Source organism: Podarcis tiliguerta (genome assembly GCF_965153285.1).
Source record: "Podarcis tiliguerta genome assembly, chromosome: 8".
Lineage (NCBI taxonomy): Eukaryota > Metazoa > Chordata > Lepidosauria > Squamata > Lacertidae > Podarcis > Podarcis tiliguerta.
Genome location: NC_139541.1, coordinates 25,586,377 through 25,600,212, shown reverse-complemented (window position 1 = coordinate 25,600,212; position 13,836 = coordinate 25,586,377). Strand labels below are relative to the sequence as shown.

At 47.6% G+C, this 13,836-nt stretch overlaps 3 protein-coding genes across 3 annotated transcripts in view; 1 reads left to right on the top strand and 2 right to left on the bottom strand.

Moving 5' to 3' along the window:
- The window catches only part of RNF207 (ring finger protein 207), a 25,504-nt gene extending 20,384 nt beyond the window's left edge, over positions 1 to 5,120 (top strand). The window contains exons 15-18 of the mRNA XM_083452138.1: positions 60 to 111; positions 1,158 to 1,275; positions 1,831 to 1,923; positions 2,851 to 5,120. Of these exons, the coding sequence (XP_083308264.1) occupies positions 60 to 111; positions 1,158 to 1,275; positions 1,831 to 1,923; positions 2,851 to 3,067 (480 nt within the window). The 3' untranslated portion in view covers positions 3,068 to 5,120. The remainder of the gene's footprint in view (positions 1 to 59; positions 112 to 1,157; positions 1,276 to 1,830; positions 1,924 to 2,850) is intronic.
- Positions 1 to 13,836, bottom strand: part of GPR153 (G protein-coupled receptor 153) — a 134,132-nt gene that overhangs the window by 58,976 nt on the left and 61,320 nt on the right. The gene's annotated exons all lie outside the window — the stretch shown is intronic.
- Positions 4,740 to 13,836, bottom strand: ICMT (isoprenylcysteine carboxyl methyltransferase). Its single transcript, XM_083452239.1, has 5 exons — positions 13,393 to 13,836; positions 10,607 to 10,695; positions 9,800 to 9,969; positions 8,307 to 8,524; positions 4,740 to 7,914 (listed from the first exon to the last, which is right to left on the bottom strand). The coding sequence occupies exons 1-5, from the start codon at positions 13,819 to 13,821 to the stop codon at positions 7,732 to 7,734; spliced, it is 1,089 nt and encodes a 362-aa protein (XP_083308365.1). The 5' UTR covers positions 13,822 to 13,836; the 3' UTR covers positions 4,740 to 7,731.

Genomic DNA, 13,836 nt, shown 5'->3' with positions numbered 1-13,836 from the left:
CACAAAATCCCCCCCGCTTAAGGAGCATGTGCTGATAACTCCGACTTTGTGTTTTGCAGACCTGGGAAGAAACCTATCAGCGAGTGGCAAATGAGCAAGAGATTTATGAAGGTGAGCACAGTATGAACTTCTCTGAAGCCATCCAACCCCACCGATCAGTGGTAGCCGGTAACCTTTTTGACTTGATAGGGCTGCAGTATTATATCTTGCTGTAGGTATAATAAAGACTTGTATAGCCCTTATGTAGGAAGGTGTGCCATTGCACATGTGCAGAGTGCCATTGTTTCCTCCTCTCTGAAATACAAACCATTGATTTGCTCTGTACATCTATGGACGGGAAAAGAAATTCCATGTAAGAAGGCCAAGTACACTTTTCAGAAAAGATTTGACTCCATGCCTCTTATTTAGAAACATAGCCATGCCACATAAGGTTTTGAATTCATGTATTGAGAACCACAAGCTTAACTTGAGTCAACAGTGTGATGGAGCTGCGGGGGGGGGGGGGGGCTAATGCAATTCTAGGCCGCATTGACAGAAGTATAGCGTCTAGATAAAGGGAAGTAATAGTAGTGCCTTGGTCAGACCACGCATAGAGTCCTGCATCCAATCCTGGGCCTCACAGTTTAAGAAACATATTTACAAACTGCAAGGTGGGCAAAGGAGGGCAACCAAGATGATCAAGGGTCTGGAAACCAAACCTTGTGATGAACAGCTGACAAAGTTGGGTACGTTTAGCCGGGAGAGCGAGAGGAGATATGATAGCCATCTTCAAATAGCTGAAGGATTGTCACATGGAAGATGGAGCCGGCTTGTTTTCTGCTGCCCCAGAGGGCAGGACCCAAACCAATGGATTCTAGTGACAACAAAGGAGATGCCAAATAAACATCAGGAAGGACTTTCCGACAGCAAGAGCCATTTGACAGTGGAATGGACTCCCACAGGAGGTGGTGGACTCTAGGCTTTTAAGCAGAGGTTGGGTGGCCATCTGCCAGGGATTCTTTAGCTGTGATTCCTGCACTGCAAGGGGTTGGTCTACATGACCCTACATGTCCCTTCCAACTCTACAATTCTATGATTCTGTGTACCTATGCTTATTGTGTGAAAGGGCCAATCCTTTGGGCTTGGCTGACTTAACGCTAGACTTCATTCTCGTGCAGCACAGCTCCATGATCTGTTGCAGCTCAAGCAGGAGAACAGCTACCTGACAACCATCACCAAGCAGATCGCCCCTTATGTCCACTCCATCGCCAAAGTAAAGGAGCGGCTGGAGCCCAGGTGAGGAAGCCGAGAGCCCGGTCCACTGCTGTTTTCTTGCTCCGCTTCCAGATCCTGCAGAAGTTTGCCTTCAAAAACCTCCACTGCCTTATCTCCAGAGGGGAGGATCGGAACCGATAGTCAAGTGACAACGAATTAAACATTAATTTTACTAACATTAGGAAGCCATTCAGCAGTGACAGGGATAACCTTGGAAGGTGGTGGAATCTCCTTCATTGGAAGTTTTAAAAGCAGAGGTTGGATGGCCATCTGCCAGGGGTGCTTGAGCTGCGATACCTGCATTGCGGGTGGTTGGAATAAATGTCTTGGCCCCTGAATTGTAAATCCCCATTGTGCTTCTTAAAACACCCATAGCTGAAGGAATATGTAGTCTGGCAGAGGGATGATCAAGCCTTGTGACTCTCTGAGGGAGGAGGGACCCTCTGTCCTCCAGAAATCTCTTTTGCTCCAACCCTGTCAAGGTGGATGGCTTTGATCAGTAGGTATTTGTGGTACAGCTCTTGAGTCAGCTTCCCCCATGCCAAAGCCCCCAACTCAACCCAAATATCCCTTCAGGTTACAGGACACAAAGGAGGAGAGGAATGGCCAGCCAGAGAGCTTGCTGAAAATATACGATGAGAGCCCAGAGGCTGCTGACGTCCAGCACAGGTATCTGATCCATTTCAGGTAGCAAAGCATTTTGGTTCTATGTTGATGCCACAATACCGTAGGAGCAAAAAGGTGAATATGCAATCTGTTGTTTTCCAAGTGGCCACTCCTCAGGGGATGCAGATTAACTAAGTGACCTGGTCAGTCAGCCATCAGTGTTCGCTTGGGAGGGAAAATACTTGGTCTAAGAGGCTGGTTTCAAAGGGAAGCACTAGCAGTTTCATGCTTCAGTGTTAAAGAGACAAATTCATGGAGGAGAGGGCTATCAAGGGCTACTAGTCATGATGGTCATGCTCTGCCTCCACAGCTGGAGGCAGCGATGCTTCTGAATACCAGTTGCTAGAAGCCACAGGAGGGGAGATTGCTCTTGGACTTGGATCCCGCTTGCAGGATTCCCACTGGGGCACCTGGTTGGCGACCGTGAAAACAGGATGTTGGACTAGATGGGCCATTGGTCTAGACCAGGCTTCCTCAAACTCGGCCCTCCATATGTTTTTTGGCCTACAACTCCCATGATTCCTAGCTAGCAGGACCAGTGGTCAGGGATGATGGGAATTGTAGTTTCAAAACATCTGGAGGGCCAAGTTTGAGGAAGCCTGGTCTAGACTCTAGCAAACTCTTCTAAAGTTCTTAAGAGCTTTGCTGGGCAGATTAAAGGCTGCCTTGTCCAGAATCCTATGCCCAGTAACATCCATCCAGATGCTTCTGCAAATTCTAAAAGCTGATTCCCCAGAAACTGGTAGACTGCGCAAGAACAGAGAGGTTCCATTAAGCTGTCAGAGCTACTAGCCTTCGACAGGGCTATCCTCCAGCAGTTTACTTAGTTAAAAAAAGCTTGGCATTTATTTAGTGATAGAAAAGCTAGGGCTTGTTATGATTTCCTAGACCATTCCTTCCACCCACTGTTATTTTTCTCTTCTATCTGAGGCCTGATTTGTGCAGCGGCCTTGAGGAACGAGAAGGAGCCTCAGAGCCCAAAGCAGAAAGCCAGATTCTCAGCCCAGCCGCAGAGGACCCCCTGCTGAAATCGAAAGAATATTACAGGAGTAAGCAGAAAGGCCGACCTGAGAGTCCCCCGCAGCCGCCGGGACCTCGCAAGTCAGCCAAGGAGGCGGATCAGGAAACAGAGCTTCTCCTGTGCTGAACCTGCACTCGCAGTCTTTCTGAACAAAATTGTTCATGTATGGCATAGCAGACTCTTTTCAGTGTGGTGTGTGCTCAGAAAACCATATATATTCTGCACTAAGATAATCCTGATTCTGCAATCCCTAAACCATGCAAAACAGAAGGATTTATTTTGCATTATTCTGCAGGGCTTCTTTGTTGTTGGCACTTCCGGAGCCCAGCAAGGTGTGGGCTTGTTAAGAAGCAATGGAGGGTGCAGCAGTGGAAATCTTAATTCCTCCAGCTTCTGCCAAGTATTGCCTGTGTTCTTTCAGCCGTGCCTCCCACATCAACGTCTAGACAGGCACTGGTTTCTCAAACAGCTCCAAACCGAGAGAGTGAGTCTGGGCTTCTCTGAGAAAAGCAAAATCCTCCTATGACTACCAAGTGTGTGGATTTTCTGCACCTGCCTGGAACTGCAGGTTTGTTCTTATTTTACCATGCAACTGAGAGGCATAAAATGTTGTTATGCAAAACCAGCATCTCCTATTATTCAGCTACACCCTTAAAAGCCAGTTCTCCAGATACAGCCATATCCACTAGCACACTAGAGGTTGGGGCATCCTCGGATCCTGAGAAAAACATTCATTCAGCAATTCTTCTGTATGGCTTAAAGGACCTGTGTGCAGAAGAGGCCTGCCCACTGTGTCTCTCTGCATGATCCCGTTTTGGCCTTGCTTATTTCCCGTGAGCCTCTCCTGGGGCCCAGCAATCTTGCCATGTCTCCTGAGCAGATGTGGGGACCTGCCTGCTGTTGCTGAACTACAGCTCCCATCAGCCCAAGGAAACACAGCCCTTGGCCAGGGTGCATGGAGTTGTAGTTCAGAAACCTCTAGAGAGCCCCCAGCTGTTCTGGGACAATGTGGTTAAATGATCCAAACCCTCCAGACAGAGCAGAATTACCTTCAGAGGAGCTTACCTGTTGCACCTCTGAAGCAGTCACTGATGTGGGCTGGCCTCCTTCCAAGAAGGTAACTCGCTCTCTGAAACAGAGACCTCCAAATGCTGCTGGACTCCCCACTCACACAGTCATCCCTGATGTGTGTCAAAGTTTAATTCGGGGGTGGGAGGACATTCCTCTTATATTGCAGGAAGGCCAGGAAACACTCACTTAGATGCAAACATTTCCCTTGCCTTTAACGCTTATGGATTTTATTAAGCAACCTTCACAAAATGCATCCCATATGCTCAGTGTGATAATTAAGGATGTGTATTTGTGCTATTAGAATTGGGGTGCGTGTGGAAAAAAATATACCTGTTTTCTGTTTATAAAGACAGATGGCCCTGATGCCGTGCCGATTGACGTGATGGCTAGGGCTGATGGGAATTGGGAGTCCAACATCTGGAGGGTCGCAGGTTCCTAACACCTGCCGAAACGGTTTTGAAATAAGAGGGCCCCTTCCTTGCCCACCAATAATTATGGGGTTATTCCCAGTCATGCATTATGAGGGGGAGACTAGAGTGCAAATCCCCGCTTGGCGACTTTGGGCCAGTCATCAGGTGTCAACTACCCTACCACGCAGGGTTCTTGTGAGGCTCATATTATGGGCTACATACACCACCTTGAGCTTATTGGAGGAAAGGTGGGGTTGTCAATGCAATAAATAAATATGATCTAAGAAAGGGGCACTGTCAACATCTGCCAAAGAATAGAGACTTAAAAATATTTTATTATTATTCTTTTAAAAATACAAGAGAACAGAACTGATCCTCTGTTTGGCTGGTTGCCAGCCGACTGCTCCAAAGGGACTGGAAAGTAAACAACTGCCTCTCAGCTTCCGAGGTAACAAAGCAAAAAACAGCATGATTAATTTTCAGAGGGAATCTCAGGATATTCTCCTGGCAACACAAACTGGCTAGTTACCAGGGCAGCCGGGGGGGAGGGGGAGGGGGGAGAGGGGGAGGCAGACCTGTGTGTATACCATGATTTCTATAAAAATGATGCTAGGATTATACATCCAAAATTCGTTCTAATAAAAGCTGTATTCCACAATCCATACAAATTACACTGATTTGATTAAATGTGCATACTTTTTTAAAAAAACAAATTTGCTTCTGCATATTACAGATATTGCCTGCATATTACAGATATGGACATGTATTTTGACCGAGGAGAGCCTACAGGTCCGAAGTGGGAACACAGGGTGCGACCTGATACTGCTTCAGATCTTTGGATCCATCTACCTCAGTACCGTCTACACTGACTGGCAGCGGCAATCCAAGGTTTCAGGCAGGGGACAGTCCCCAACTGGGGACTGAATATGGGGCCTCCTGAATGCAAAGCACAGAGCTACCCCTCAGCTGCAGCCCCTTCCGTACAAAGCAGGGTTTGCAAACTACACACGTGCTATGCAGGGAATTCAAATCTCATCCAACTAAGTGCAGACCCATTGAAATGAACGGACCTTAGACATGCCCATTCATCTCAGTGGATCCACCCTCTGTAAGACAGATCAGAATCTGACCCTTGAAAACCTTAGCAACTTTCTAGATTTTGAAATTCAACCAAACATACCCTTCCTCCACCATGCAAGCTCATTTTGCAGCCACAAGGACTAGAAACTTTTATTTATTTATTAAAACTGATTTTCTTGGGGAAACTGATTTCTGCAACCAATACCCCATCTCATGGCATATATGAACCGTATATGAATCTTCTTCCCCATCAAAGCAAGCAAACATTAGGCAACATGGGTCAATGGACTTACTCAACATAAGGAAGAAGCTTCAGATTTCTGTTGCAGTAGGTCAACTGTGCAACAGGTTCCCCCACCAAGCTTTACTATGACATTTGCACAAAGCCAACCAAGGGGCTCTCAATCGCTACTGGATAGTTCACAAGCAACAGAAAAAGAATTTTTCAGATTCTGCTTGATTCTTAACGAGCCACCGAGGAAACAAATCGCCCTGAAGCTCCAAGTCATGAGTTGTGTCTCTCCATCACACGCCTAAAATTAACTCAGCCATGCTCCCAGATTAAAGAATTAAGGTCAACAGAAGCTCTTGGGCAATGCAGTCTATAAGGGCAAGGTCTGAGCTCCTACCTAACTCTGGACAGGAGGGGAATTACTGACCAGAAATTTCCAATGCTAAAAGCAGACTCTACAGGTACAATAGGAAATGGGGGACATTATGTAGACTGCCTTAATTTGTACAGAGATGTAGAATCCAGCTTTTCCTAAGCACAGAATTGTTTTGGACCTATTTTTGCAGTATGTTTCTCTCTTAAGTGCACCTGCCTCATTTTCTCCCCCCCCCAAAAAAAATGTGCCCCAAGTAAAGAAGCACAAAAGCCTGCTCACCCCTCTGTAAAGCAAGAATGTCACAGAGTGAAAGAGGAAATTAAAGCTGCTTGCATCTACAAATCAAAGAAAGTGGAGACAGATGACAGCTTAAGGAATCATCCTTGCTGGGTACACACAGAATGATAACTGGATGGCAACTGGCCCCCCAAAACGACAGAAATGCCATTTCTGCCAGTCTTGGCCGCAGTTTGCAAGCGTCTTATTTCCCATCTTCATTATAAATAGATCAGTAGAAACAGAAACACATTAAACTTCTCTTTGGTATATTAAAATGGAAAAGTGTGCAGTGAGAAACTTTTTTAAAAGGCAGCCAGGGAGAGGGGGAGGGCGCGAGGGAACTCTCTCCCAGTCGGTCCTGTGCATCCTGCTTAATATATATTGCCAAAGTAATACTTGTTCAGTATGCAAAGTCAAAAGCAACCATCCCCTTGCACTTTGTAGAAACAGAATTTGAACTTTTGCTACACAAGCAGGATTCTGGTGGGAGGAGAGGTGGTCATTATCAAAAATGTGGAATGAAGACAAAGGTTGTGAGGCTGAGCAGTAGGAGTGAGACAGGACCGCTCAACCAGGAGGGACGTCAAAATGGCCATGAAAGAAACAGGAGACCGTAACATTTAGGTGCAAAGGCTTCTCTTTTTTTCATTCGTTTGTGAGGTGTATTGCAAGCCTGGTCTGGAAAAAGGGCAAAGGGAAGGGAGATCTCTTTGCCTGTGTGGTTCATAGTGACAGTAGTCATGCATTTTAAGATAGAACCAGAGGGCCTGGATGCTGCAAACAGGCCCTACCCACTGCCATCCCAGCCTTGGGAGAGTGCTTAGGAAATCAGGCCCAGAGGTTAAAGCTGTGCTGGGCTTGCCCTTTGGTGGGGCGGCGTTTGTGGGGAGGGGGAAGAACTGGATGGGCTGGGCCCCTTTGCTTTAAAAAAGAAAAGAAAAACTTTCGACTAGAGAGGTGAGTTTCTATCCAAATCCCTTCCAGGGAGCAATAGTGGTTACTCAAAGGGCGAGCTTGTCATTGAAATCTGCTTTGGTGCACTTTGGTCCATCAAAGCTGCAAGAGGCAGAGCAACGAAAATTGTTTTGCTTTCTAAGTCGGCCTTGAGGATTCAGTGCAGCTCTGATCATCCAGGCAGTCCCTTCTCCCGCTTACGTCAAGGGAGGGCATCTATTTTTGCCTAAGCCCTTCACAAACCTCCAGGAAACTCACTAGGTATTAAAACTGACCGCTACTGTACCGGACGGCACGAATGTCACCGTTGTTCTTCTGCACAGGCCAGGCCAAGTGGCCCCTGGAGCCAGGAGCTCCCATGTTCTGCTCAATGCTAGCCCTGGGGTCTTCATAGCTCCGCTTTCACGCCTCTGATGAATGGCAAGCCTGTAGGGACCCTCCTCTTGTAGGCCAGGTACTCTTCCCCAAAGAAATGGATCAGTGTCATCTCCTCCTCTTCTATCCGCTCCCGGAAGAAGCGCCAGGATGCCAGCGTGTAGCCCACCATGCAGATTGGATTGCACAGCAATACCTGAAACAAGGAATGCAGAAGAATGGCTGCCAGGAGCATGAAAACTGGAAAGCTCAAGAGACTCGAAGGTTACATTCACACCCTATGTTTAAAGTGTTCTGATACCACTTTAAATGACCCTGGCTTCTTTCCCCAAAGGGTTTTGGGAGCTGAAGTTTGTTAAAGGTGCCAAGAGTGGTTAGGAGACCCCTATTCCCCTCCCAGAACTACAACTCCCAGAGTTTCCTGCGACAAGGGACTGACTGTTAAACCACTCTGAAAACTGGAAGATTGGATGAATGAATTATAAGCTATCACACATTCCTCTTAATATCTCATGGAGCCTAGGGTACCTCCTCCACCCCCCGAAAGAGCCAAAATATTACAAGATGCTCTAAGCTGTGCAACAGTACCTGGGTCCCAATACTCCAGTAAAACCATCCGACGTACGATGGGTGACGAAACCAGCCATAAACACCTCTGGTCACAAGAGTGTGAGTCTCCGATTTTTCATTCTGAACAATGTGGTTGAAGTTGGAGCCAGCTGTGAGCATGGCAGCCTTCCTCAGACAGTCCCCGAAAACCACCATGAGCAGCCCTGCCGAACTCAGCCAAGTGATCTGCTTCATCTCTGCAAATGAGCAAGTGCAGGTTGCAAAATGGTGCCACTCTGGTAGAGTTGCAGCTGCACCGGTCAGAAGGGGAAAGGAGGCACTCGGCGCTTGTAACAAATGGATTAACTTCACAAAAATACATTCTTCACAAGGGACCAGGGCAGACAGCTGCACTGGAGTTGGGTTTTGGTTTTCTTTTGGACCAAAAATGACTGATAGAAGTCTGTGCCAGCAGGTGGGCTACAACAAAGGTTTTTGGGCTAGTTAGCTTCTGTGGAGACCCATCTGCAAATTTCACAATTTGATGTACACAAGAAGCAGAATGCAGAGATCAAAGCCAAACTTCCATAAACACTAGTTAGTTGATAACAGTGATCTCCTCCCCTTCACAGTGTCATTTAAAACAAAAAAGGACCTTAATGTCAGAGCATGAAGTCAAAACAGTCACCGTTTTAGAAGGGTCAGAAAATGGTCCAACTAATGAGAGATCTAAAGCCACACACAAGTGGTGTGTGACCATCTTTCAATGCAGCCTCTGAATAAGCTTGAGGGGCAAAAAGTCCACCCTGTTATCAGCATTTTCAGGCGTGTATTAGTAACTGAGGGCCAGGAGGGTGCAATGAATAAAGCACTCTCAGCCACCACCGAAGGGCGGCTGTTATAGCTAAAAATGCGAGTTGTGAAGTCTCTGGTTCAAGGTGGTAATAAGCTGAGTAGGTGGCCTTCACAAAAGGAGTGCTGCTTACTCAGCCTCTGTAGGATAGCAACCCCGGCCTAACTTAGAAGCTTTCTGAGATAACGCATGCAAAGCCCCTTGACACTCAAAGGCCAAGTCCTACACCTTGTTTCAGCATACCAAGTTCTTATTTATTTAAAGTATTTATGACCCACCTTTCTACCCAGAGGTCCCAGAGAATGAATATATGGCCTAAGCATCAACAGTTTAAAAAAGAAGATAAAAACAGCATGTAGCAAAATACAGACTTCAGTTACAAACCACCAGCAGCAATGGAGATTCAAGCACCCAATACATACTTCATCCTTCCCCAAAAGCCTGGGCAAAGAGGTATGTCTTCACCTGTTACTAAAACAGTATCAGTGTTGTGGTGAAACACACCTTCAAAGGGGAGATCATTCTAAAGGTGAGGGGTAAATATCACCTCAATTAGTTCAGGTTGGGGAGAGAAACAGCTTCGTTTTCAGACCTGCCTCCAGGTCCATGTTCCTGGGTCTCCCATTAGAATGATTGAGTTTTTCTGTTTCACTTGCATAAGAACTCAATAGTTACTGACCTGGGCAAATGAATTTTTCCACGGTGAACTCAACCCAGGATGAGACTGCAGCTAGGTTGTATTCAAAGCTGTGGTTGATCAAGAAGGAATCCAAGGAGAGACTTCTGGGATTGTTTACGGCTGTCACCAAGTATTCAGAATAATGGAAAAAGGAGAGCGAACACATATACCTGAAAGAGCAAGCAGGGACTTAGCAAAACCCCCATGTTTCAGCTTCCTGGGTTTTAACTCTAGGTTTGCTCTTCTGAAGAGCTGTAAACTGGGCTGCTCAACACACCAGCTGCTTAATCTCCAATGCTGTTTTAAAAACGATATTACAAGGGTGGGCTCATTCTCTAGATGGTTCCTTTTCCAGGAAGCATGCAGACTCAAATATAGCATCATTCACATCACTCAATGCAGGTGTCCTAAAACACTGAGAAGAACTTGCACACATCTATATATATATTTTACAGAGCAGATGCCTAGGTCTCACATCCAAAATTAGGAGTGGGGAGGCTAACCACCTCAAACTAAGAACCATCAGTTATTCACATTCCCCTTCATGTTTCTGCTTTTGTCCCCTGGCAAGCAGCTAGGATTTCCAGAGTATAGAAGGCAGGGGAGAAAAGGGGCTCCAAAAATGGATTCAGAAACAATGCATTAAGTAGTATTTGTCTCCTATGGCAGGCTCTCCTAGTGCCCCTAAGAGGATCAAGGCCAGCCAAACAGAGGTGAGTGGAGGTCCCAGGAGTCTCCAGGAACAAGAGAGCTGTCCCCCAGAGCCCACAGTTTTCTTTTCAGAAACCTAAAGTGCTGCCCTCTTACCATCCAAAATGCTTCCACGTAGATTGTCCGAAGCTGAGCAATAAACCACACCCGAATGCAAAGCCCAAGAAGCAGGCACGGATGGCAATCTACAAGGCAAGGAAAGGAACGGTCAGAAACTCACCTGCCCATCAGCCAGAGGGGGGGAGGGGGAGAGCAACCCCACATACTCCTACCCCACAAGCCACCAGTTCTGAAGCCAAATCCTAAGGCAGTCCTATCTCTCCAGCACACCATGGGAGGGATTGACAACAGGAAGCCCCTGGGTGGAAATATGCCTATCCTGACCACTGCTCCAAACTCCCATCATCCTCCCAACCACTGGTGATCCTGGAAGTTCGAGTAAAAAAACATGGAAGACTGCAGGTTCCCCTTCTTCTCTACAGCTTATTTGTCTACAATATCATTTATGAGAAATATCATTTATACAATATCATTTATGAGATTTATGAGATCTATCGGGGAAGACTTTGCATCGTAATCTTCAGCGTAACCTTATTTCAAATTGGGGTAAGGGCTTGAGGTTTCCTCTTCAAACTTTTCCTACTTATCCTACAGCAAGACATCAAGATCTAACACAACGCTGAAGACTTTTAAGAGACCAGCCACAGCAAAAACGACTGTGGGCTTGACAAAGTAGGTGCCAGGCTAAAACAAGTCACGCCACAACAGGTAAGTAAGAGCCTGACAGGATGAGGCCAATGGCCCATCTAGTCCAGCATCCTGTTCTCACAGTGGCCATCCGGAAGCCTGTGGGGAAACCGCAAGCAGAAGATGAGTGAAACAGCACTATGAGCAGCAACTGAGGAATAATGGAGGCCGATTCTGGCTAGCAGCCAGTGACAGCCTTGTCTTGCATGATTTTGCCCAAGCCTCTTTTAAAGCCATCCAAGTTTGTGGCCATCACTACCTCCCACCATGGGAGGGACTTTCACAGTTTACTTATGCACTGTGTGAAGAAGTCCTCTCTTTCACCTGTCCTGAATACTCCAACATTCAGCTTCATGGATGTCCACAAGTTATTGTGAAAGAGTAAGAAAAGCTTTTCTCTATCCACTTTTTCCATTCCGTGCATAATTCTATCAGCTTTTATAATTTTATCTCTTGTCTTTTTGCTAAACGAAAAGGTCCTAAGTTCCGAATGCTGCAACTTTTTCTGATAGGCAAATCGCTTCTCCCCTTTGATCCTCTGGTTGCCCTTCTCTAAACCTTTTCCATAAATTTCCTTTCTGAGGTGGGGTAACCAGAACTGTGCACAGTATTGCACATGGAACCACGCCATAGATTTGAATAACGACATTATGATTTCAGTAGCTTTGGCTTTATGTACTTGACGAAGCAAGTGCCAGCCTAGGACAAGTAAACAAGTCCAGTTGTCAGAGTACTGCAAGACGCCTCACAGGCATGGACTGCTTCAGTGGTTAAAGCACTCTGAGCTTGTGCAGGGACATACTTGCCCCATGATTCAGCCCTAAGCATTGGCATCAGAAGAAAATAGAAAGCTGTTGAGCAGAGCTGACATATCTGGGTCAGGAGCAGAAAAGCAAACTCATTAAGGAGCTAGCCACACCCCTCCTTAAGCAGAGAAGGGAGTGGCCTTTGATGTAAAAATTGGGGTTTGCCTTTTGCTGTCCAACTCCCCATGGGACTCTGAGACCCTAAGTCCATGATCGGTCAGATAAGAATGGATGGAGGCAGGATCCAGTGGAAAGCAAGGCAAATATATATATTTTTCTGTTGCAACAGAGTTCCCTCCCCTCCTTCCATGATGGGAGAGACCCTGAACAAAAGAGTGCAGGAGCCTCTGAAGACATTTGATGTTGCCCAACCCCCTTAGCCAAAGACCACCCCCAAATCATCATACATGCATCAAAGGAGGCAGTCGACAACAGAAATCCTGTTTTCCAGGATACCTGATAATGATCGAGGATTGCATTACCTGGGAAGCCTGGCCATTTTTGTGATGGTTAATACTTTAGTTCCTGAATCCAGGTCACTGGCTCACCCTATTCATACTCAAATATGCCCCCTTTAAGACAAGAAGGCTTTCCCCATTTGCTTCCCTTACTACAGAGGAGTACTTGAAGTCATTGGCAGAGTCAACATGGCTTCAGGATTGCTCTCCTGCACTATTTCAGACACATGGATGATATCTATTTAGATATGCATGCATATCTAAATATATATCATGGGTGGGAAGCGGGTGGCACTGTGGGTTAAACCACAGAGCCTACGACTTGCCAATCAGAAGGTCCGCGGTTTGAATCCCCACAACGGGATGAGCTCCTGTTGCTTGGTCCCTGCTCCTGCCAACCTAGCAGGTTGAAAGCACGCCAAAGTGCAAGTAGATAAATAGGTACCACTCCAGCAGGAAGGTAAACGGCGTTTCCGTGCACTGCTCTCGTTCGCCAGAAGTGGCTTAGTCATGCTGGCCACATGATCCGGAAGATGTACGCTGGCTCCCAATAAAGCGAGATGAGCGCCGCAACCCCAGAGTCAGCCACAACTGGACCTGATGGTCAGGGGTCCCTTTACCTTTACCTTATGAATATTTATTCTATTTTGGAGACCTTAGAATTCTTTTACCACCCTTAGTTAAACACGCCCAGGGGAGACAGCCACACCCCTGGGCGTGTCTAACCAAGTTATAGCAAAGAGGGGGTATGGCCACGCCCTTCCCAGGCCAGAAGTGGGCGGACCCTGCACTAACCACGCCCACGAGCTCGGCGAATCCCAACGCCGTGGGGCGGGGCCTCGCGTGGACACGCCCTCCTCCCAGCCCTTACCTGGTACATGCCCCCCGGGGCGCGACCCCAGGCCAGCAGGAGGGCGGCGTTGACTCCGGCCACATGAAGGGCCAGCGCGGCGCGGCCTTGGAAGCCCAGCCCAGAGAGCAGCGCCGGCGGAGGCGCCGACAGCAGCAGCGGCACGGCCGCCACGGAGCTTCCCAGCACGAAGGCCGTCAGGCTGGTCCGTGCCTCGCGTCCCCTTCGCCCGCCGACGCCCGCCTTCCCCTCAGCGCCGGCCATGATGGACCGGCGGCCGGAGCCAAGCCCCGCTCTCGCGAGGCCTCTCCCCCCAAAGTCTCGCGAGACCACTCCGCGGAGGCGGAGCATAGAGTCCGGCTTCTTAGCATGGGACGGGGGCGAGACCTCGCGAGATTTATTGAAACCGGCCCGGGGGGGGGGGCCCGCTTTGGTAGGGCGGGTGACCATAGAGATAAGAAAGGT

What these genes read in the sequence shown, in the direction of transcription:
- ICMT (XM_083452239.1), bottom strand. Translation starts at nt 13,821, where the DNA reads ATGGTCACCCGCCCTACCAAAGCGGGCCCCCCCCCCCGGGCCGGTTTC. An exon ending in CCCCGGGGGGCATGTACCAG is followed by an intron (nt 10,696 to 13,392) that starts GTAAGGGCTGGG and finishes CTTGCCTTGTAG; the next exon opens with ATTGCCATCCGTGCCTGCTT. An exon ending in ACGTGGAAGCATTTTGGATG is followed by an intron (nt 9,970 to 10,606) that starts GTAAGAGGGCAG and finishes TTGCTCTTTCAG; the next exon opens with GTATATGTGTTCGCTCTCCT.